Genomic DNA, 25,199 nt, shown 5'->3' with positions numbered 1-25,199 from the left:
ATTTTTGAAAATAAAAATGAAATTCTGGAAAAATGAAATTTTAATGAAAAATTTTCGAAATTTTTGAAATTTTCATTAGTATTTCTCAAAAATTTTCCGGGAATTTTTGTGTATTTATAAACCGAGCTTAGGTTTTTTATGTATTTTTCAAAATTTCGAAATTTTCATTAGTATTTTTTCCGGGAATTTTTGTGTATTTATAAAGCGGGAACTTTTGTGTATTTATAAACCGAAAATAAGGGAAAAAATACACTGAAAAAACCTAAGCTCGACATATATACTAATCAAAATTTTGAAATTTCGAAAAATACATTTTTTCCAGAATTTCGAAATTTCGATATATATAATAATCAGAATATTTTTTATTTTCCAGAATTTTTTCATTATTTTTCATTTTATTAGATTATTTTATTTTTTTAATCATTTTTTATTTTTATTAATTTTTCCAGATTTTTTTAATTTTTTTCAATTTTTTTCATTTTTATTAATTTTTCAATTTTCCAGAATTTTTTAATATTTTTTTTCAATTTTTTATTAATTTTTAATTTTTTTATTAATTTTTCGATTTTCCCGAAATTTTTATTATTTTTTATTAATTTTTAATTTTTACAGTATTTTTTTATTAATTTTTCGATTTTCCAGAATTTTTTTTCCATTTTTTATTAATTTTTAATTTTTCCAGAATTTTTTAAAATTTTTTTATTAATTTTTCGATTTTCCATAATTTTTTAATTTTTTTCAATTTTTTATTAATTTTTAATTTTTCCAGAATTTTTTTAATTTTTTTGTTAATTTTTCAATTTTCCAGAATTTTTTAACTATAAAAAAAATTATAAAAGATATGCAGGGACTAAAAGCAAAACTGACATATTTTTGCAGGGACCAAAAACTATAAAAAAAATTTGCAGGGACTAAAACCAAAACTGGCCTATTTTTGCGGGGACCAAAAGCTATAAAAATTTTTTGCAGGGACTAAAACCAAAACTGGCCTATTTTGCAGGGACCAAAACCATATTTTAGCCATATATATATATATATATATATATTTTAGGGACTAGCTCTTATATTTGTACATCCCAAAGTTCTCAATACTCATCTAACACTTCATCATATTACGAAGATATTACATGTATCATATCACTCATTTTAATTCTTTTTCGCTCAATGTGTCAAAGAGGTGTCTATAGATCATTTCCCTGTTGATAATAGTCGTTGTTAAATAAGTTGTAGCAAACCCTAATATGGTATATCTTTGATACATGCCTAACGATACTTGCTTGATTGCATTGTTATCACCTTTTTGCTTATATAGCTCGAATTTGATTTTTTTGGATCGTTTTATTGTGGACTAGCATAGTTAGTTTTATTGTAATACTCATATTAATTATGTCAAAAATATTGGAATATATTGTTAATATCAATTATATGATTTTATCAATTATCATACTGCGTTTTTGAGATTATTAATGAAAAACATTTCATTTTATTTTCTATTAGACTGATGTGGATGACCTTGTATGGACTTACTATAATGGGAATGTGACTTCACACAAAATGTTGTAGACTGTAATACAGTTAGTAATCCTTCCAGAAACACACCCAAGGACAAAATCACTAGCATCTGCATATTCAAGTAATCCTTACAGACTCTAATTTTACGATAATAATTATTGATTTGTTCTTGTTGCAATTTAAGATTATAAATTGTATTGACCGAGTTTAGCAATTTCATCAATTGGTATCACAGCATGCATATATTTAATTGTGGTTGGAAATTGGCTTAGTTTTGTTAAGATGATGATCATGATAAATTGATACTAGCGCTGTATATGGTCTCATAATATATTTTTTTGGAGAGATATGCATGTAAGGGAGGATCTATAATCAAAGAAATAAATTGAAACTTTGATCTAAGGATCCTGCAGTTGCCACTGTGTGTTGGAATGTAGGGTTCTACAAAATAGGAACACAAGACATTAACACGAAAGAAATAGTAGCACAAAAGTGTTATTTATTTAGTAAGTACAATACATCACATGATTCTAGCTTTTATTATATATTTTTTCTTTTTTCTATTAAGTACACTTCACATGAGGTTTTATTTATTGTAGTAGTAACCCTAACAGCTCAAGTTCTTGCTTAGTTCTGAGGTTCAGCGTCAGGATAAGCATCATGGTGTTCGTTAGGCCAACCACCACCCCAACCGCCGCGACCGCCACCATAACCCCCACGCCAACCACCACCACCCCAACCCCCACGCCATCCACCATATCCACCCCTACCACCATAACCACCACCCCAACCGCCATAGCCGCCACCACGCCATGGACCACCATAACCTCCTCCATAATATCCATTTGTGTCAATTTTTTCTGCAAATCAAGAGAAATATATACAATCAGATTGTAGTAAAATTCACAGCATTTAGAAAGCTACTATAAAAAGTATTAAGAGGAAAACTATAAATGGATTTTTTTTTATTAATCACTTGATTTTTCATTCTTTTTCTATCTCTAAATTTATGTCGCTATTTCAAGTTTGTTTATGAGTGAATCTAGCTTATTTTCATATATACAACGTACAAATAATAAGTTTTTTTTTTGTAGCAAAAATAATAAGTTTTATTAAACTTAGTAAAGTTATACTAAATATTTGTACCAAAAAAAAAAGTTATACTAAATATATATAATGGGTGGAAATTATACTAAATGTTCAAAACTAGTATTACCATCTTTGTTGTCCAAGTCCTTGGGTGCAGACTCTGCACATATGAGAAGGATGGAAGCCAACAACATGGCTAGGAAAAGTAAAGCCTTTGAATTCATTTTTATAAAGTACTCTCTATGAAACTTATATGTATCTCGGAAAAGTATTGATCGATGAAAATGAAGTGACCAAATGTTGGGTATTTATAGGCAAGGGGAGGCAGAAATATAGAATAAGAGCATTAAATTGTTTTGTTGATATTTTTTTAGTTCATTCTTATCTTTATTCCTGAGTTACTATTATTAGTAAGTGGATCGACGACATACATTCAGATTGTATGAAGAGAATTTTGTTTTGTTTTGAGGATTGTATGAAAAGAATATAGCTGGTCTCATGCTTATGTACATGATCTTTGTTTGCTAGTATATGTATAGAGAACGAGAATGTTCACTTCTCATAATATAACTATAGCTGCTAATGAAAGTTTTGATGAAACATGGAATTCAATTAGTGTATGATACATGATTGATTTAATATTAATTCTGACTAGGGATGCTACATGTAAGTAGAGATCATTGTTGAGATTGTCTTAGTAATAATCTACTGATATCCATTTGAACGGTATCTCAATAATTTGAAATTATTATGCAAAGTAGTTAATATTTGGCCAAATTTACCCTTGACTCTGTTCAAATCTTCGCACTAAAAATTGAATTATTAATCATAACCAAGGTTGTCAAAATCGAGATTTTGCTTCAGGTCGAAAGAGAAGAGCAAAATCAACAATCGTAAAATCGCAACCAAAATCGAAAGATTGTAGAATCGATATAAGAAATTGTAAAATCGCAATCAAAATCGATGTATTTTACAACAAAAAAAATACTAAATATATGTTATTAATGATATATAGTCATAAATGACTTCGTTTATAAGAAATTGTAAAATGACAATCAAAATCGATGGATTTTGTCTATTTTGGGATTCTACTTTGGATTTAAGTCGTTGAAGGTGAAGAAAGTCGCAAAATCCTGAATTTTAGAATTTAAGTCGGGATTTTGACAACAATGATCATAACTAGTCCTTGAACCCGTGAGATATATGGAAAGTTAATTATAATTAACGATTAATATTTTTGAAATTGCATTATCATATATAAAGCTTTTGAAAAGACTAAAAAATACTCATTAACTAAAAGACTAATCTAGCTATCACATTGTTGAATCGATCTTGACAAAAAATATTCATTAACTAAAAATATTGTAGATATTGTGGTAGTGTTGACTTGGTACTTTAGAGTTTGCTCCTCTTAAAATCTTAGGTTTGATTCTTCCATGTGTCAATTTCTGGACAAGTTTAGTTTCTTCAAAAAAAAAGCTTTAGGAGATCTATCAGTGCAAAATAAGAGTGACCAATGAGCATGAGTTATTGCTTCCAAAGGACAAAAAATCACAACTTTAAATAATTTTGACTTCTTAATTTTAAATCAGATAGATTGTTGAAAGAAAATATTTAAATTATCCGCTGTTGATTCCATAACACTGTAATAGAACCAAAATTACACATTAATAAAAACAGCCAAATACCCCTAAAAAAATACAACTAGTAATACTATCACCCTGTAAATAATAATTTGCAACACTATCCAATATAAAATCATAAAAAAAAAAAAAAATTTAAAGAAAGAAAGTTGTAGAAAAAGACTCTTGAGAAGTTAGAACATGACATATAAAGGAAACATTTTCAAAATATAATTGAAGTTTGAAAAACTATATGAGAATGTGATTTCAGGACTATGAACATCAACACTATGAGAATGTGTCTTCATAGTAAGAAATTTAAGTACATAGCTTTATTTTACACCATACTAGGTGATGAATTGTACAAACAGATTTCGGATGGGACTTTAGTGAGATGCTTGAGCGAGGAAGATGTTTATGTAACCTTAGCTGAAGTACATGAAGGAAATAGTGGTTCACATCAAGCTGGTAATAAAATGACTTGGGTTTTGAAAAGAAAAAATGTATTATAGCCTATGATGGTCAAAGATTGTTTCAAATTTGCCAAAGGATGTGAAGAATGTGAAAAACTTGATAATATTCAATGTGTCAATACTTGATTTTTCAAATTCACCGGCTTCCTCGCAAGGCTATAGATACATCTTGTTGTCTATTGATTATTTTTCAAAATGGTTTAAGGCAACCCCACTCCAAAATGTCACAAAGAAAGATGTTATCTATTTTATTGAAGACCATATAGTCTGGAAATTTGGAATTCCTCAAACCCTAACTACAGACAGAGGAACAATTTTCACAGGAAAAAATTGTTTGATAATGTTGAATCTAGGAACATCAAATTGTTAGCATCAACTCCATATTATGCTGGACAAGTTAAAGCTATTTACAAAATTTTGATTAACTTAATAACAAATTATATTAATCAAAAACCTCGAAGTTGGCATGAGACTTTAAATCAGATACTCTAGGCATATCGAAATTCTCCTAAAGAAATTACCACTACCATTCCTTTTTAAATTAAGGTATTGTCAAGATGTTGTTTTAATGGTTAAATTGAACTTGAAATCATAATTATTACAAATAACAGATGATGTACTTGTGGAAAACTATTTAAATATGATGTATTATCAATTGAGTTATCTAAGCGAAGATTTTTTTTTTGGTTTTGGACAGCATTATTGGACAAAAAGAAAAAAAAAATCAAATAGGAGACTTAGTATGGAAAATAGTTTTACCAGATGACACCAAGACTCGAGGTTTTGGAAAATTGTCCCCAAATTGGGAAGGACCTTTTATCATAGAAAAAATACTTTTCAAATAATATTCTTATTTGATTCGAGATATTTATTAGAGTAATCGAGAAATATCAATCAATGGGCCATATTTAAAATACTATAAACAAATTATTCATGAAATCAAAATAAACTTAAGGCTAGAAGACGTGATATTACATATTGATTACATAAAAAAGAAAAGAAGAAAGGGAATTCAATAAAATTACAAATCAAAAAGGGATTGTATCCCTTTCCATGCTTCTTCCAAGTTGTTTCTTTTAACAATTACATCATTGACTTCTTTCTTCATAACCAATAACTCAACAAGCAAATGAGAGTTCTCTGCATGTGCTTTTTTGGACTCTGCATCCACCTCCCAGAAAGAGGTCGTCTCCATATCAAGGGCTTCTGAAATATCTGCCTTTTTATTCCTAGCAATTTGAAGTTCATGTTCAAGATAACAAATGTGTTGATCAATGTGGAACTCTTCATCCCAGAGTCTAACAAGGTTAAATTTTTTGTCTTTAATCTTTTTGTGAATGTACTTCAAGTGATCATCAGTGAGCCTTTGTCGTTCTTCAGCTTGCTTAAAATTATTGAGGGTGGACTCAATAATAGGAATATCAGAACGCAGATTGTTCAACAAGATCTGAAGAGAGACCATAACACCTCTTTCAAAACTATTAAGATTGGGTTTGAAGGTTTCCATCTCGTCTAAAATATTTTGGAGATTATTCACCAGGTTGGAATTAGACATTGATGAGGTAAAGTCACAACTTATAATCCCTTTGATCTTGTTCATGACTTGAGGGGTGTTTTGAGAACTAAGAGTAGGGAGAGAAATAAAAGAAGATGTCTCACGAGAACGACTCATATTTAGGATGAGAGACACGAGAATGAAAAAAAGAATAAAGAAGAAGGAGGTTATATAGGCTTTAATTCTGGTTTCAATAATTTCAGAAAACCACCTCTAATAGAACGTAATAGATGGACCCACCACTTTATGTGGGACCTGTTTAAAAGTGTTGGACCAACCCATATTGGTAATTTCTCATCCACAATGCTTATAGTTTCAGCAACTAATCTCATAATCTACGATTTTTTCCCTCTTCTCATCATGGTATCACAGAACATTTATACCTTTACTTCTTTCTATTGAATCACGCTACATCTATTCCTTTATACAAGTTTTTCCCTGTTTTAACTAATAAAGCTACCTTTATGTGCTTTCTCTAATTTTATTCATTTCATGTGCCCCACTTTCATCCTTTTCTATGGGGGTTATGGTTTTTAGAGCCACTTTTAATCTTTTCCCACTTTTCATCAAGCATTCATGGTATATTTATACCTTTATTCCTTTATATCGAATCACGCTACATCTATTCCTTTTTGAAAGTTTTTCCCTATTCTAATCACACTACCTTTATGTGCTTTCTCTAATTTTATTTATTTCATGTGCCCCACTTTCAACCATTTCGATGGGAACTATGGTTTGTAGAGCCACTTTTAATCTTTTCCCACTTCTCGTCAAGGAATCACGGTAAATTTATACCTTTATTCCTTTCTATTGAATCACACTACATCTATTCATTTCTGCTGGTTTTTCCCTGTTCAAATCACGCTACCTTTATGTGCTTCCTCTAATTTTATTCCTTTATGTGCCCCCACTTTCAACCTTTTCTATGGGGGTGGAGGTTTGTAGACCACTTTTATTATTTTCCCACATCTCACCAAGGAATCGCGGTACATTTATACCTTTATTCCTTTCTATTGAATCACGCTACGTCTATTCCTTTCTGCAAGTTTTTCCCTGTTCTAATCACGCTATCTTTATGTGCTTTCTCTAATTTTATCCATTTCACGTGCCCCACTTTTAACCTTTTCTATGGGGGTTGTGGTTTGTAGAGCCACTTTTAATCTTTTCATACTTCTCATCAAGGAATCACAATAGATTTATACCTTTATTCCTTTCTATTGAATCGTGCTACATCTATTCCTTTTTGCATGTTCTTCCTTGTTCTTATCACGCTACCTTTATGCACTTTCACTAATTTTATTCATTTTATGCGCCCCACTTTCAACCTTTTCTATGGGGCTGGTGTTTTTAGAGCCACTGAAAATATATTCTAGTGTAATGAACTTTGTGGTTTAACAAATTGTTTATATTTCTATTTGTTAAATGTTAAAGCTAGCCTAATTTTTTTTTATTATCAATAATACATGGTGCCAATCTAATCGGAATTGTTTAAATAATTTGAGTTTCTTTTCCAATTTAATCGAGAAAAAATCTTAATATGGTTATATATATATGTGTGTGTGTGTGTGTGTGTGTGTGTGTGTGTGTGTGTGTGTGCGCGCGTGATGAGTCATAGATAGTATTATTTATTGCCTTATTTAGTTTAGTTTTATTTTAGATTTGATTTTATTTTATTGCATTTTATTTTAGTTTAGAATATTTTACTTCAAATTGTGTTTTATTTTATTCTAGGAATAAATATATGGTGGAAGGTGTCTTGGAGCAAAAGAAAGAGGACTGGAGCAAATACAGCACAAAAATACGAAGATACGGGACAAAAATATGTTCCCACCAAGTCAGAAGCTTGGCACGGCCAGTGCCAACATGTGGCACGGCCGTGCCACCTCCAGGAGTCTCTTTTGCTGCTTTTTCTTCGGGCCCAAGTTACCCTGTTGCAGCTTTACTGTTTTACCCTTTTAGTTGCTTAGTTTCTAAGTCAATTGTAAAGCTATAAATAGAGTAGCTCTCCACCATAAACAATCATCTTTTGCTTTGTTTATTTCAATTGCTATTTCAATAAAGTCTTTATTTCGTTTTACTTTCTTCTTTGCAATTTACTTTTATCGCATTCTCTCTTCTTCCCCCATGTCTACGATGAACATGAGTGAGTAGACTTCTTTGTCTTGGGATCGTTGGATAAGTCTAATGACGTAATCTGGATCAAGCCAAGTCTTAAACCCTAATTAATTGTTACCCTAATTATTCCTAATCTAAATTCACCGTTTTAACATGAATTAATTATTATCAAACTGTGGAAGCGAACGCGGAGGGTTTGATAATGGTTAATTCATCATCACAGATATCAATTCATAAAGCGAACGCGGAGCTTTGATATCCGAACAAGTGAATTTAGACAAGGTTTGCGAAACATGAGAATAGTCTAGCAAACCTTGGGACACATAAAGTTTCGATCTTCAAGGGTCCCAAAGGCAATCACCCATGAGAATAGGTGTGGTTGTTGGAGGGATACACTCACTGACTTCGAGAGGAGCTGTGATATGCTAAAGAGAAACTTGTCCTTAGTAATTAGGATTAACGTTTAATTATAAGTTTAAGGCTTGCTTGTGAAAAGATTCGTTATTATGATGAACCAATGATCCCAAGGCTTTTTAATATTATTGTTATTTACCTTCAAAAACTGCACTCTCCAACTTCTTATTTCTTTCTCTTCTAATCAATTTCTAAAAGCTAATTGGAATGACCAACTCCCTAGCGGAACGATAACTCTACTTACTACTATTACTTCGATAGGCCGTGCACTTGCGGTTTGGCCCTATCAAGTTTTTGGCGCCGTTGCCGGGGAGTTAACTAATTTAATTAGCTTTTTCTTAGTGATTAGAATTCTCTCTTCTTCTTTCTCTTTTCTTTTTCTTTTTATTTTTAACTTTTTATTTTTCTGTCATTATTAACTTCTTGGGTTCTCAATTTTTTTATGCGAAAAACCAGAAATCGAGTTGTAATAATCAACGAGATCGAAAGGTATTTGCATAAACGAAAGAGAGACGCACGAAATAACACCGCCATGGCCAATCGCACTCTCAAAGAGTATGCAACGCCGTCTACAGCTGAGCCACAAGCTGTTATTGTGTACCCAACGGTTGAGGATGACAACTTTGAAATCAAGCCTGCCCTACTTAACTTGGTGCAGCAAAACCAATTCTCGGGATCCCCCACTGAGGATCCCAATCTCCACATCTCTGTTTTCCTACGAATTAGTGGAACCATGAAAGAGAACCAAGAGGCCGTAAGACTTCATCTCTTTCCCTTTTCCTTAAGGGATAGAGCTAGCGCTTGGTTCCATTCCCTCGAAGTCGGTTCCATTACTTCATGGGATCAGATGAGGCAAGCATTCCTTGCCCGCTTCTTTCCACCATCTAAAACCGCTAAACTTAGAGACCAAATTACGCGGTTCAACCAAAAAGATGGGGAATCTCTCTATGATTCGTGGGAGCGTTTCAAAGAAATGCTAAGACTTTGTCCCCACCATGGCCTAGAGAAGTGGCTTATAGTCCACACTTTTTATAATGGTTTGTCTTATACCACTAAGATGTCTGTTGATGCAGCTGCAGGTGGAGCACTTATGAAAAAGAATTACACGGAGGCGTATGCCTTGATCAAAGACATGGCTCAAAATCACTACAAGTGGACCGACGAAAGAGCCATCACTAGTTCTTCACCCTCCAAAAAGGAGGCAGGTATACACGAAGTCTCTAACTATGATCACCTTGCTTCTAAAATTGATACACTAACTGAAAAACTTGAAAAACTCAATGTTAGTGCTATCAATTCTGCTTCTACTCCTTCTTGTGAAATATGTGGTATAACTGGTCATGCTGGTGTTGATTGCCAACTAGGTAGTGCTATTAACGGTGTTGAGCAAATGAATTATGCTCAATACAACCAAGGGATGAGACAAAATCAAAATTTCTATAAAAACCAAAATCCCTATGGACAAGTAGCACCACCCGGTTATGAAAACAACCAAAGATTCACTCAAAAATCCAATTTGGAAATTTTGTTGGAAAACTCTATTGCCAACCAAAACAAACAACTTCAAGAACTTAAAAACCAAACTGGATTTCTGAATGATTCTCTTTCCAAGCTCAATACCAAGGTTGATTCTATTGCTACTCACTCTAAAATGCTTGAAACTCAAATCGCTCAAATAGCCCAACAAGTGGCTACATCTTCCCAAACACCGGGAGTCTTTCCTGGTCAAACCGAAGCCAATCCCAAAGCCCAAGTTAATGTTATATCTTTTAGGGGTAGTAAGTTAGGCGAAACTTTTGCTAAGGTTAAAAACATTGGGAAAGAAAATGTCAAGCCCTTAGGTGATAAAGTTGTGATAGAAGAAGCAAAACCACTTGAAGAAAACAAAACTCCATCCCCCTTAAATCCTGAAAAGCTTAAACTAGAGGGTAAATTTGAAAAATTTGTTAACATACTTAGGAAGATTTGCATTAAACTTCCCTTTGCTGAAGCTTTGTCTAGGATGCCTCTATATGCCAAGTTTTTAAAGGAAATTTTTTCAAAGAAAAGGGCTATAGAGCATAATGAGACAATAGCCTTGGCTAAGGAAACTAGTACAATCATCCAAGAAGCACCCCCTAAGCTTAGAGATCCAGGTAGCTTTGCCATACCATGTGAAATTGGGAATGAAACCATAAACAAAGCCTTATGTGACTTAGGAGCTAGTGTTAGTTTGCTGCCTTTGTCTCTTCTTAAAAGGATAGGGATAGGAGAGTTGAAACCTACCGAGATGGAATTAAAAATTGCTGATCGTTCTACCATGAAACTTGTAGGATTTGTCGAGGACATACCTGTTAAGATAGAAGGGATATACATCCCAACTGATTTTGTAGTCGTTGACATTGAAGAGGACAATGACGTCCCCATAATCCTAGGTAGACCTTTCCTTGCAACTGCAGGAGCTCTCATCGATGTTAAACTTGGTAGGATAGTCTTTCAAGTGAGTGATAAGATGGTAGGATTTGAGTTGGAAAATGTTATGAAGGGTCCCGCTCTTTACTCTTGTTGCATGCTTAACGACCATGTTGTGAAAGAACGTTTTATAGCGCCATCTACACAACATGATATCTTTGATCCATTCTAAGGACTCTTTCTAACCGTCAAGCTAATGACATTAAAAGAGCGCTTCGTGGGAGGCAACCCACGCATTTAATAGCTTTTGTTTTGTTTTCCTTTGTTTTAATTTGTTTTGTAGGTATTTGTCCAAGTGTGATTCGAGAAAAATCATGAAATTGAAAAAATTTTGAAGCCTCCTTACCAGAGTGTTGGCACGGCCCGTGCCAAGGGTGGCACGGCCGTGCCCGACTTCTAGCCCACTATATACCAATTTTTCTTCTTCTTCTCCATTCATTCTCAAACCACAAACCTCTCTCTACCTTCAAACTTCTCTCTAACCCTCCATAACCTTCAAACCTTCAAACCTCCATATCTCACTCAGGTCTTCATCAATCTACTCCATTCTTTCACCAATCAATCACAAACTTCATCCAAAACAAAAACCAACAATCAAAAACAACTTTCATCCACCCAAACCAATAATTCACCAAAACCCTAATCTTTCAAAACCTAACCCAAAAAACCACAAAACCTTAACCAATCTCCACATCCAAACCAACAAACCTTCCTTGAACATCAACCCCAACCCTAAACCAATCCTTTCCACCAAAAATCCTCCCAAACCCTAAACCTTCAAAACCAATTCCAACAAGGGTCAATGGCTTCAAGAAGAAGTGGTAAAGAACCAGCAAGCTCTCAAGGAGGACCTCCCCCAAAGAAGCAAGCACAAGTGAAGAATCATGGAATAAGCTTCAAAAACAACAAGCAAAGGGACAGGTATAAAATTCTAATCTCTAAACACTTGCATCCTTCTCGTTATCCTGATCCCAACACTTTAGATGTGCTAGAGCTGTTTGATGATGTTTCTAGGTTGATAGGAAAGTTAGGTTGGACTGATTTGCTGAAACCTATGCGGGGTTATGAAAACTTCACTTATGAATTTTTAAGCTCAATTGTTTTCACTAAAGATAAGTTGAATTTTGATAACCCTAACCATAGAGTTGTTTTTTGGTTGATGAATATTGATTATGACATGTCACTTCAGCACTTTTGTGAGGCCTTAGGTTTTGTAAATGAAGGATATATTCATGATCATTGGGATCCTAGCCTAAAACCGGATAACTATGACCCAGCTGCCTTTTGGACACGTATCACCGGCGTTTCCAACTATGTTCCTAGAGCCAACAAAGCTAGCAACATCCACAACCCCGTACTTAGGTACCTCCAAAGGGTAATGGCTTGCACTATTTGGGGTAGAACCGAGCTAGGAAACACTAGAACCGACGAATTGTTCATGCTATGGGCAATGCTCCACAACCACCCCGTCAATACTTGTTTTTATTTGATTGATTACCTAGACTTTGTCGGTACTAGACCGGCCGGTAGAGGAGACATAGTGGTGGGTGGCATCATTACATATATAGCTAGATGTTTTGGAGTGGGTGAAGATGAGGGGATCAAACCAATTGAGGGAAACAATAGGCTTAATATAGAAACCCTTATTGCTATGAATTTCATCACACATCATCCACCGCTCCATTACCAACTTAAGCTAAATTTGCCAATCGTGTTTTTATTGCCTAACCCATCTCGGACTACCACCGAGGTGGAAGAAAATTGGTTGTATGTTAATGATGTGCATGTTCTTGGTGAGCAAGATGATGAAGAGGGAGAAGGTGCTAACTTGCACCATGATGAAGGAGAAGGTGCTAACTTGCACCAAGAGGGGCACCATGGCCATGAAACCGGTGAGCTTAATGAAAATCAAAGATGGTCATGGATTCACAATGAAATCGAGAGGATGAGCACCGAGCAAGAAAGACAAGGTGTTGAGATCTCCGGCCTTCGCAATGAAGTTCAAAGGGGCAACCGTGTCAATGATGAAAATAATGAGATGCTCCGTCGGATGATGCAACACCTCCAACTTCAAGGTCCTCCTTATGGACCTCAATAACATGTGAGCTTTCCTCTTCCTCTCTTCCCTTACTCTCTCTCTACTCCTCCTCTTCTACTCCTTCTTTCTTCTTCCTCTACTTCTTCTTCTCTTTTAATTTCTTTTTCTTTGAATCATTGAGGACAATGCTTCCCCTAAGTGTGTGTGTGTGTGTGTGTGGGGGGGGGGGGGGGGGGGGGGCTAATAAAGTGTCTAGAGTCGTAGTGTTTCCAAACTCCCTTGAACTTTATTCTTTTGTTTTGATTTTATAGCAAGAGGCATAACTAAGTAGCTTGTTTTTAATGTAAATATGGCATGAAAATTTTTGTTTTGTCTCTTCTTTAGGTCGCCTCTTGTACATGAAAATAGTTTCTTGTGTTTCTTATGTTCTTGCTATACCCATGTCATGTTTTATTGTGAAATTCTCCAATGAGAAAAGCACCCGGTTGCAATCCTTGAGCAAATGTATGAATAGGTATTTTAAGGAACACGTTCTATCTTTAGTGTTAACTTAGACCCTTTAAAGTCTTAAGAGTAAAAGTAGTATAAGGTTGTGTGGGAAAATTAATCAAATTGTTCATAATTGTTATATTCTTATTAATTTGTTAATGTTAAATGGGGCGGGAGAATGGCACCAACATGTGGGGGAAAGGACAATCCCTAACTTCCTAATTGTGGTGGTGACTCCCTAATTTGAACCTAAAGTGAAACAAATTCATCAATGCTAGGGGGAAAGGACAATTACATCCAAAAAGACTTCCTACGCGGAGATGAAACAAACAATAATTTTGCAGCACTTCTTAGGGTGATTTTGAATCTAGGGGGAAAGGACAATTACATCCGAGAAGACTTCCTATGAGGATAGATAGCCCCTAAGCATCTGCAGCCCCTTGTGCTTAATTGTTAAATCTAATTTAATTTTAACTCAAATTCCCATCACTCTTATATGAAATGAAGAAAGGACTTTTCTCGGTTACTTTAGCACTAAGGATAGAACCTATTCCTCATAATATCTGTCATCATACAGGAGCAAGAAAAGGGTTGGACTGCACACACACACTCACTTGAGACTTGATGTTGGGTAGAATAGGTTCATGAGAAGTATTTGAAATTGTAATTAGTGTACTGGAGGCAAAGCCTTTCTTTTGAGACATTTGTTCTTAATATTGCCATAATCAAATCTTTTGTTGCTGCTATGTTTGCTGCCTTTTGCTTGAGGACAAGCAAAGATTCAAGTGTGGGGGAGTTTGATGAGTCATAGATAGTATTATTTATTGCCTTATTTAGTTTAGTTTTATTTTAGATTTGATTTTATTTTATTGCATTTTATTTTAGTTTAGAATATTTTACTTCAAATTGTGTTTTATTTTATTCTAGGAATAAATATATGGTGGAAGGTGTCTTGGAGCAAAAGAAAGAGGACTGGAGCAAATACATCACAAAAATACGAAGATACGGGACAAAAATATGTTCCCACCAAGTCAGAAGCTTGGCACGGCCAGTGCCAACATGTGGCACGGCCGTGCCACCTCCAGGAGTCTCTTTTGCTGCTTTTTCTTCGGGCCCAAGTTACCCTGTTGCAGCTTTACTGTTTTACCCTTTTAGTTGCTTAGTTTCTAAGTCAATTGTAAAGCTATAAATAGAGTAGCTCTCCACCATAAACAATCATCTTTTGCTTTGTTTATTTCAATTGCTATTTCAATAAAGTCTTTATTTCGTTTTACTTTCTTCTTTGCAATTTACTTTTATCACATTCTCTCTTCTTCCCCCATGTCTACGATGAACATGAGTGAGTAGACTTCTTTGTCTTGGGATCGTTGGATAAGTCTAATGACGTAATCCGGATCAAGCCAAGTCTTAAACCCTAATTAATTGTTGCCCTAATTCCTAATCTAAATTCACCGTTTTAACATGAATTAATTATTATCAAACTGTGGAAGCGAACGCGGAGGGTTTGATAATGGTTAATTCATCATCACATATATCAATTCATAAAGCGAACGCGGAGCTTTGATATCCGAACAAGTGAATTTAGACAAGGTTTGCGAAACATGAGAATAGTCTAGCAAACCTTGGGACACATAAAGTTTCGATCTTCAAGGGTCCCCAAAGGCAATCACCCATGAGAATAGGTGTGGTTGTTGGAGGGATACACTCACTGACTTCGAGAGGAGCTGTGATATGCTAAAGAGAAACTTGTCCTTAGTAATTAGGATTAACGTTTAATTATAAGTTTAAGGCTTGCTTGTGAAAAGATTCGTTATTATGATGAACCAATGATCCCAAGGCTTTTTAATATTATTGTTATTTACCTTCAAAAACTGCACTCTCCAACTTCTTATTTCTTTCTCTTCTAATCAATTTCTAAAAGCTAATTGGAATGACCAACTCCCTAGCGGAACGATAACTCTACTTACTACTATTACTTCGATAGGCCGTGCACTTGCGGTTTGGCCCTATCAGTGCGCGTGTGCGCACGCGCGTGCGTGTGTGTTATTTACATATTGTGTGGTACAGTTGTTAAACTTTTAAAAGTAGTTTAATAACAACTTTATTATTCTTTACAAAAAATGTTATAATTGAATTAAAAATAGTTTAATAACAATGCTATAGTTCTTTACATATTGTGTGTGTGAAAATATTTTCAATAATTAAAAAATATTTTAGTAACAATATGAAAATTTAATTAAAAATATTACTCCTTCCATTTCAATAATAAGTGACCCATTTGTACCTCTAAATAAAAGTGACCCATTTGTAAAAATATTGTATCCTAATAGTTATTTTGGTGATGGGGTGGTGGTTCGTGAATAATATGGACTTGATCCGGCGTCGGAATGTTCGATGGACTGGAGCTAATTGAAACGGGGTGGAAGAAGTTTAGGTAGGGAGGTGGACTTTTTAATTAATGGTGTTTTTGTGGGTGGTGGTGAGCTCTGGGTGTTTATTTTGTAGGCCGCCTCTGTTTTGGGTCCATGCCCGCCGTCGCTAGCTCTTGTTGTGTTTGGGTTGCTTTTGTGTTTGGGTGTTAGAGTGTGGGTGGTCTTTGAGCTGAGCTTTTCTCCTTTTCTGACATGATGTATCTGTGCACCACTGTTCATCCTGTCGAATACCTTACAACTTTGTGTTCTGGATGCTGGTGGGCCGATCGCTTTTTCTTCGAGATAGTGAGTTAGTGTCTAGTTGAAAGTTGGTTTTGGGTTGTTATGGTATCTTATTCGGTGGATCAAGGGTTAGGGGCTTCTTCTGATTTGTTTTTGGAGTATGGTGGGCCGATCTCTTTTGATTCGATATCGAGATGGGGGGACATAAACCAAAACCCAATTAAGCAACAAACCTAAAGTTAGGAAGCCCTCATTTGTTTCTAACAAAATCCTCCCTAATATCATTATGGGCATAGCTAAACATAGTGAGTTGTTCTGCAAACAAGACAATATTGTCAAGTTTGTCTGCACAATGGTTGCTTTCCCTATATATATGAGAACAAAAAAAATCCATATACTTAATAATTTCCAGACAATGGTACCATCTTTGCCTTAGTTGCCAAGGCACTGCTAATGACTTAGAACTAAAAGCTTGGACAACAAGTTTGGAATCCGTTTCTAGCCAAATTTTCCTCCAGTTCTCTCATGGGCTATCTCAATAGTTGTTATTGCTCATGTGAGTTCAGCCTTCAAAGCGTTGCCATTCTCTACTTTGACAGCAAAGTTCCCTAAGTGATCTGCATGATTATTCCTAAAAATACCTCCACATCCAGCTGATCCACTCAAACCAATTGCAGCGCCATCACAGTTACATTTAATCCAATAAAAAATTGGAAGTTGCCATATTACTAGGAGGTTTTGGTGCGTGAATGTTGACATTGAAAGCCTTTAGTATAACAAAATCTGAGATAGCAGAAGAGGATACCTTAGAAGTTGAGTTGCCAGAAAGATTAGCATCATCCATGATCCATTATTCACTTAGCATTTACGATAACAATGAATACAAAATATTTTCTCTTAATATGTCAATTGGTCTGATCAAAATACCAATCCCTCTAAATCAACAATTTACTAAGGCTTAATTAATGCAGAAAGACTTTCATATATTGTTAACTTGCTAGGCTTCAACATAGGCTCCCTGCCTTTCATTTACATTGAGGTTCCAATTTTCAAAGGTAGACCAAAGTCTGCTTATTGTCAACCTATTGCTCACAAAATCAAGCAGAAATTATCTGCTTAAAAAGCATCTTTGCTGATTCATAGCCCTTCTGTCAATTCTTGGTTTGTTTCTATTTTAAAAGACATTGAGAGATGTAAACTTGAGAGAATGTTTATGAAGTTGCTGCTTTTGGAAGCTAGCATGCCACTCAAGGTTGTTAAAACTTAAAGGGAATGAAGTCATTTCGGTTGTTCAACTTCTTTTAGCTCATATCTGTAGCTGCATTGGACTTAATAAATTTAGGATTTTGGTTATGGTTGACATCTTTTATGTTTCACTGTCTATGTAATTTGAATTTGATGTAACATCTTTCCCATGAATTGTTGATGTGTACGTGTATTTGGTTATGTTTACGGGGTTGGCTTTGTGTAAGTTGTGCATGTGTAATGGGTTTGGTTTTGTGTCTTTGTGTTCTTCAAGCCAGATAAAAAAAGTTTGTTGTGTGTTGCATGGTTGCTGTATTTTGCATTTTATCGTAATTTTGTTTCATATCATGTATTTTGTGCCATATTTTAATGTAGAGTTACAATCAATGTGGATATCAGTTGCCCAAGTACTTTGAACTCTTCATAGTGTAATTTACACTTAAGTTACAAATTTACTTTACACTCAAAATATAGATGTGCATTTTATCATATGTTGCTCTATATTTACAAAAAACATGTGTCCTTTTTTTGATACAAAACATGTCTATCTTTTGCTCAAGGAGTTGTTTGGGCCAATGTCGGATATATCTACGAGTCGAACACACTCTTGATAAATTCTTTTGCAGACTCTGTACATCTAAACTAGATGTTTGTACAAATATTTGGATGAGTTTTATGACAAACTATAATCATTATATGGGTAATGATTCAAAATAGGGGGAGAAGAGGAAATATGAGTGGGAAATCATCAGGAGGGAGACCATGATCAAATTTGTCCTAATATTATGATAATTAGCTTATTATGTTAGTTTTCAAAATTGTACAAATATTATCAAAATATTTATGATTTTGTACAAAAACAATTTATGATTGTACGAATATTATGATGATATATCGTTTAATTAACTTTTGTCTTATTAAATTAATTTTATTTCTTTAATTAACATTAAAAGGTAGGAAGGATCACCAAAATAAAAAGTGTGCAGTACATTACTGGCGGAAATTTCTGTAAGTAATGCAGATCTGTCTAGACATTACAGAGGTAATATTCTACCAGTAATAATGTGACGAATCTGATAAGAACATTACTGACGCATTATTCTGCCAGTAGTTATTGACAGACTTTTCTGCCAGTAATTACTGAGGGAATAATCCATCAGTAATGCTTTGTCATAACAGCTTCACCACTACTTAGGAACATTCCACTAGTAACATTACTGATGACAGTAGTACTGAGGGATTTTTTTTCATCAATCTGGCACTAATGTGTGTTACTGAGGGATATTTTACATTATTGAGGGTTTATTTCCCCAATAAAAGCCAAAATTCTTGTACTGAGTCTTCGTCATGCTTTGTTGTTCCCATTTTCCCTAAATAATGTTTTTTTTATATGCAAGCTATGGCAAAGTTTGTGTGAAGAACTATATGAACAACTGTTAGTTTTTGTAAAGAAACAAAGTATTCTAAACTGCTCAAAAATAAGCAATCTAAGGAAAATACATAGTCTAATATACTTAACTTAGCTATCCTTTAGAGCAAATAGACTTCATCTGGCATGTGCCTAGCTAGCAGGCATGATTGTTAGCTTTTGGGGGGTGGTTTATCAGGCCTGTATTTTATTTTGCCGATTCCAGGGAACGCCTACCTTGGTTATATCATGAATTTTTCATTGTTGTTAAATGCGACGATATACTGCACTGAAAATCATGTGTTTGAAATTGTGATTTCGATTGCGGTTACACTGCAAACTTTTATATTGCGACAAAATTTAGAAATTGCGGTTGCTGTTGGACAAAGATGAAAATCCTTTAGAATGATTCGGTGATTCACAACCATGTTGAAAAGTTTGTCGCTTCGTGCTTGTAATCATGGGTTTTAAATATAGGCTAATGCCTTATTATTTACAACTTTTTTTTTTGTGTTATTGGTATTGTCGTCTAACTTTCTTTTATTATGTAGAACGCCGAATATAACCAAGAAGTAAGTATCATACCCAGAAATTCAAAGGAAGTTGAATATTTTTATCGCACTCACATAACCATGTAGTGTTATTAAATTAACGTATTGTGAAAACGTTGTTTTAATGGTCAAATTGAACTTGAAATCATTATTAGTACTAATAACAAATGATTTACTTGTGGAAGACTATTGAAATATGGCCTATTATCAATTGAGTTATCTAAGAGAATATGGCCTATAATAAGTATGAATAAAACTTCATGAGAATATCAAGTGTATTTAGTTGTAATAGATATATAATAAAACTGGAAAACGTTGCTTGTAAATTACTAAACCATCTAAAAATATAATTGTCATGTTATTTCCTCTTTCATTTTCCTCTCTTTCACATATATGTTTATATATATTTATATTAACGGTTAGCTCAGCATCATAGTTATGGAGTTAATAGTGTTATATCTCTTGACAACAAAAATTTAAAGCACAACCAGCAAAAATATATGAACACTATAAATTATAATATATATATTATATATATATATATATATATATATATATATATATATATATATATATATATATATATATATATATATATATATATCAATAATCAATATCACCCTTAAAGGTCAAGGGATCGATGGAACTGCAAATACTTTTTGGGATGCTCTTTAAGTTTAAAGTGAAAACTTTATTTTAAAAATTGTGCATTCAACACATTGAAACAATAAATAGTAACTTTTTTATATAAATTTATCAATCTTTTCTATTTTTTTTTTGAAGGAATCAATCATTTCTATTTTTAAATCCTTAACAATTGTTATTAGGGCACTTGTTAGCATGACCTTACTTTTTTTATGTATACTTCATATGTCTCATATTATATGTCTCATTTGAGTTTTACACATGTATTAACTATTTCTTTCTTTACATTGGTGGAGTTGAGGAAATTCAGAAACTTCATGATGACAAGAAGCTTGAGAAATTGCTTCATTGTTGTGAAATGATTGATGACATTGAAGGAGGTAACGGTGGATGTGAGGCTTGTGGTGAAAATGACAATGAAAATGGCCTAATAAGATGTTCCATATGTTGTTTCTAGTTCCATATTTCATTTTGATATTTAACAATGAAAATGGCCTAAGTTGATTGTTAATTGTTTGCCTTTAATATCTTTTGAGTCAAGGATAAGAAAAAATATATAAATTTTCAAGTTCATGGGCCATTTTGCACATAAGTGCAAAACTTCAGGGGGGGAGGGGTATTTGCAAAACATCATGTTGACTAACAGAAGAATTTGACGGAGGGGGTAAATTGATTAACGTTCTGCAATTTCAAGGGGGTAATTGAAGTTTTGTTAATTTCAGGGGGGGTAATTGACGAAACTTACAATTTCAGGGGGGTAATTGCCTATTTACTCATTAAGAAAATGATTAATAGTGTTGATTTCAATGGTTAAATATGTGTTATTTACTAAAATACCCTTACTAATTATGGTTAATGGAGTAGTTAGACTATTGAAATGCAATAAGTAAAGGTATGTTCGTAGAAAAAAAAATGTTGTATTATTGGTATTGTGTTTGAGACATAAAAAGTTTAAAAAAAAAAGATGACACCTAATTTTAGACTGGTTGAGTATGCGACAAGAAATTCATTTAACTTCTTCTTGGAGTGTGTAGTCAAATGTTAGGACTTATAAGTTGGGAAGTTGAAGGAATCAATCCTCGTGAATAGAGCATTCATATCTTCTAACAAATTAACCATTAAGACTTATACTCCTTTCGTCCTTGATTGTAAATATTCTTTGAGAAAAAAATTTGTCTCTAAATATAAACCTTTATACAAATTACTAGATTTATTTATTTATTTTTTCCCTAAACAAACCTCTAATTAATACTACTAACTTGTATTTAAATATAAAAAGTCAAATTTAATACACATAAAAATAAAAGACAATTTAGTAATATTTACCTACAAAATAGACACATTGATTATACTAACAACTTTTTTAAGAAATATGAAAAAGACAGAGAGCTCCGGAGGGTGTATATAATAAAAATCATGAATTTAGCATGGAGTCTGAAACTTTGGGTGTGGAAAATGACATGACATAATAGGAGATAATAAGACATAAACTATTAAACTACTCTCCTTGTCTTTAATTATAAGACTATTTACGAAAAAATAAAAAATGATCTTTGTCCTTAAATACAAGACTGTCTACAAATTTTTATATGTATTTATTACTCTTTTTTCAAACATACCCCTCATTGTATCTTGAAATATGAAAAGTTAACATTAAATATATTTATACACAAGGGACAATTTGGTAAAACATACATGCATTTGTGACAAATTTATTAATTCAACAACTTTTCTTAATACCCGTGTTTTTTTAAAACTAATCTTATAAAAAGGGTTGGCAAATTACATCTTTTGTTCCTAAGGGAAATGCTAACCAATGCCCTCAGGACAATGGTTAAGGAAGCAAATATAGTAATCTTGCATTGGAACTTGTGCATTCAACTCCTCAAAAGTCTAAAAAGTGGTATTTTCAACTTAAAACTTTCTTTTTTTGGTTTCCTTAACCATTGCCCTAAGGGCACTGGTTAGCATAACCATTATCCTAAATAAAGAACACGTTGCAGGAACGGACAACTCTTTAAAAATAGATTGGATACAAAAGATCATTTCAAAAGAAGAAATGGATTTATGAAGTGGTGTTCAATGGAATTGTCCTTAACAGACAGATTTAAAATCTGAACTGTATTCAAATCTCATATAAAAGGACATTGATTTTTTGAAGAAGATAATTTAACTACACGCAATTAATAATACCAAAACTCTCATTAAATTTCTTGCACAAAAACACTTAAAACAATTCCTACAAACTTCATCTTCGAATTTCTCAAGTGTTTTTAGGTCATTTGAGCTTAAATTGGTTTACCACTCTTTGATTCTGAAGTGTAAACAAACATCAATTTGTTGTAAACTCTGATCATGTTGAACTGTAAGAAGTCATCAAGGAGATGTAGGAAATTTTAGACTTGTGTAATTAATGTTGATTATAATGGAAAAATCACTTAAGTTGAGGGGACTAGACGTAATCCCAAGTTGTAAGGTGAATCAGGATAAATATATGTGTTGATTTTTCTCTCTCTGCTTACTTTTCTTATCATTTGAGTTCTTTTAACTTGGAAACTATTTTCAAATCTCTTGTGTTTTTCTCACCTTTAGAGATTAATTTTGTCCCTTTTTCAAACAAAATCGGGATCATTATAGTAAACACCACGGAGAAACCAATTTAGTCGTTTTCATGAGTCTAAAAAAAATGGTATTTATTTGACAACATAGTTTGTGTTGGGTCACACATTGTATAATTGTTATAAATTATTTGGATATTTACTCTTCTATTCTTGCTTTTTACCCATATCCACCAGATCCCTCCATCAACAACATCAATGGGAGGCTATCTCTATCACTCTCGATACCCACTAAGAAAATCAGATCTGGATCTAAACCATTCCTCTGAGGTTCCGATCCAGAAGGCCACCCTCTCTCTCTCGATCGCACGTCCTCCACCGGAGCCGCCACCTCATGTTAAACAGTTATCCGCCTTTGGCCCCATGGATCTGCTACCGCCATCTACCCAACAGCTGGTTTTTGTTCCCCATCCATCATCATTGCTCAGCCGTGTACGGCCTCCCCGGAAGCCGCCAGACAAAAGTGGTAAGCTTTATGGCTTTTCTCTGCCGGTTAGGATTCTCTTTGTTTTTGTGCAAGTTTTTTGGTGTGTTAGGGGCTTCCAAGCTGTCAAAGTTAAAATAGCACACTATGTGTTTGTTGGAATGTCACTACAGAGATGGGTCATGTGGAAAACTAAGATTTGGCTAGGTCCTTATTGTGTTGTAATCAGCTTCTGCAACCTCTTCATGTTTTGGCTGTCTTTTTATTTTTTGATCAAAGTTGAAATTATTGAGACCACTTGTAATCGAAACGTGCTTGCAGCAGTAGCCATTTTGATCCGTAACTGGATAGATAAAAAGATTGTGGATTCTCTTCTCTTTGTTGTCATGGATCAGAAGATTTTTCAATGCAGGGAGTTCGGTTTTAGACGTTGGTTTAGTGGCAATATTTCAGCCTTTAGTCAATCTTTGGCTTCAGTTGATCTTGTGCTTGTAGGCCCTAATGTTAGTAACTTTCTTTTTGTGTGTTTTTTACGTTGTTTTGTGTGTTGTGTTATGTTTTTATGTTTAGTTGGTTGTAAGTCTTTGTATCATCTGAGGTTGATGTGCTGGTATCCCACAAGTTTTATTGTCCTTTATAAGGATGAATCCAGGTTCACTGCCTTTGCCCTCTATCAATTGGTTTTTGTCCAGAATGACAAAGTGAAAAAATCCGAGACCAAGTGTAGTCGAAATGAGCGTGATGTGGTTGAAAAAATGATCCGTAATTGGATAGATAAAAAGACTCTGGATTCTCACATCTCCTTTGTCAGACATAGAAGATGGAAGTTGTTGATGGTTTGGTTGTTAGAGTATGAAATTTGGCTTAAATCCTCATACTGGTCTGCAAAGTTTCTGGGTATTGCAAATCATGCTTTAGTAGTCTTTTTCTCTTGTATTGGCTCTTTAAAATTGTTGGGAAATACCCCTTCAATATTAACACTAGATGTTTGTAATATTCTCTATTTTATGAAATGATAAGCTATTGTTTACCGTCAAAAAAAAAAAAAAAAACAATTCTAAAGTTGAGAGACTAAAATTACTTAAAAATCATTAAAGGGGACGAAATTACAATGCTTCAAAATAAATGGACCAAAACTATAATTAAACTAGAAATGCTTGAATAGAGTTAAATATTTCAACCTTATAAGCAAGAGGGTATGAATTACCACTATGCAAATATTTCACTTATTATTACATATTCATAACTACACTTCTCATGAAGTTCTATTCATAGCAATTACAAGTAACACAATTTTAGAAGAACGTTGTACTTAGTTGTGACTTGTGAGATTCAACATCCAACATTTGCCTTAAGGTGTTCACAAGGATACAGCCTCCATAGTAGGTGTAACGACTGCAACAACCAAAAAGTAAATAATATCCGTAGCCTCTACACCAACCTCGGTGATGACCATGTCGACCACCACGCCATGGACCGGGACCACCATAGCCCCAACCCCACCCGTAGCTATATTTACTTAAATCTACACGGTTTATTTCAATGTTATCTGCAAAAAATAAATAAATAAAATGAAAAATTAATGTCAATATTGCAATGTTATATCAATAACAACTTCTACACATCACTAGCAGGTAGCGCAGATGAGTTAACACACACTAAGAGTGTTTTAAGAACGAGATTTAGAGCTTAAACCCTAAAACTTTTTTTTTGTGGTGGTCGGGATTTGAACCTCAGACCTTGCATATATTATACATTGTCCTTACCAACTAAATTAAACTTACAAGGACCTTAAACCCTGAAACTAGTATAACTATTAACTTTCTAAAATTTGCTTCTTAAAAAAATATTTTAGAAAATAAGGTAGATGGATTGGTTTGAGAGAGACACATAAAA

General features: G+C 33.8%; 1 protein-coding gene and 1 non-coding gene across 3 annotated transcripts in view; both read right to left on the bottom strand.

The window, feature by feature from the left end:
* Positions 1 to 1,991: 1,991 nt before the first annotated feature.
* The window catches only part of LOC146953421 (uncharacterized), a 54,213-nt gene continuing 31,005 nt past the window's right edge, over positions 1,992 to 25,199 (bottom strand). The window contains exons 1-2 of one of the 2 annotated variants that reach the window (XM_085709714.1): positions 2,729 to 2,886; positions 1,992 to 2,372 (exon numbers count right to left, since the gene is read on the bottom strand). In XM_085709714.1, coding sequence (XP_085565840.1) covers positions 2,140 to 2,372; positions 2,729 to 2,825 — 330 coding nt within the window. In that variant the 5' untranslated portion in view covers positions 2,826 to 2,886 and the 3' untranslated portion in view covers positions 1,992 to 2,139. Of the gene's footprint in view, positions 2,373 to 2,728; positions 2,887 to 25,199 lie in introns of those variants that run through there. The other variant, XM_085709721.1, reaches the window with a different exon arrangement.
* LOC146953422 (small nucleolar RNA R71) lies at positions 9,676 to 9,782 on the bottom strand. Its single transcript, XR_015025154.1, has one exon. It is a non-coding gene; the product is annotated as a small nucleolar RNA R71 (small nucleolar RNA).

This window comes from Medicago sativa, chromosome 1 (genome assembly GCF_051527215.1).
Source record: "Medicago sativa cultivar Bolivia chromosome 1, Bolivia_mono, whole genome shotgun sequence".
In the NCBI taxonomy this organism is placed as follows: Eukaryota; Viridiplantae; Streptophyta; class Magnoliopsida; order Fabales; family Fabaceae; genus Medicago; species Medicago sativa.
This window is presented reverse-complemented; position numbering and strand designations above follow the sequence as displayed.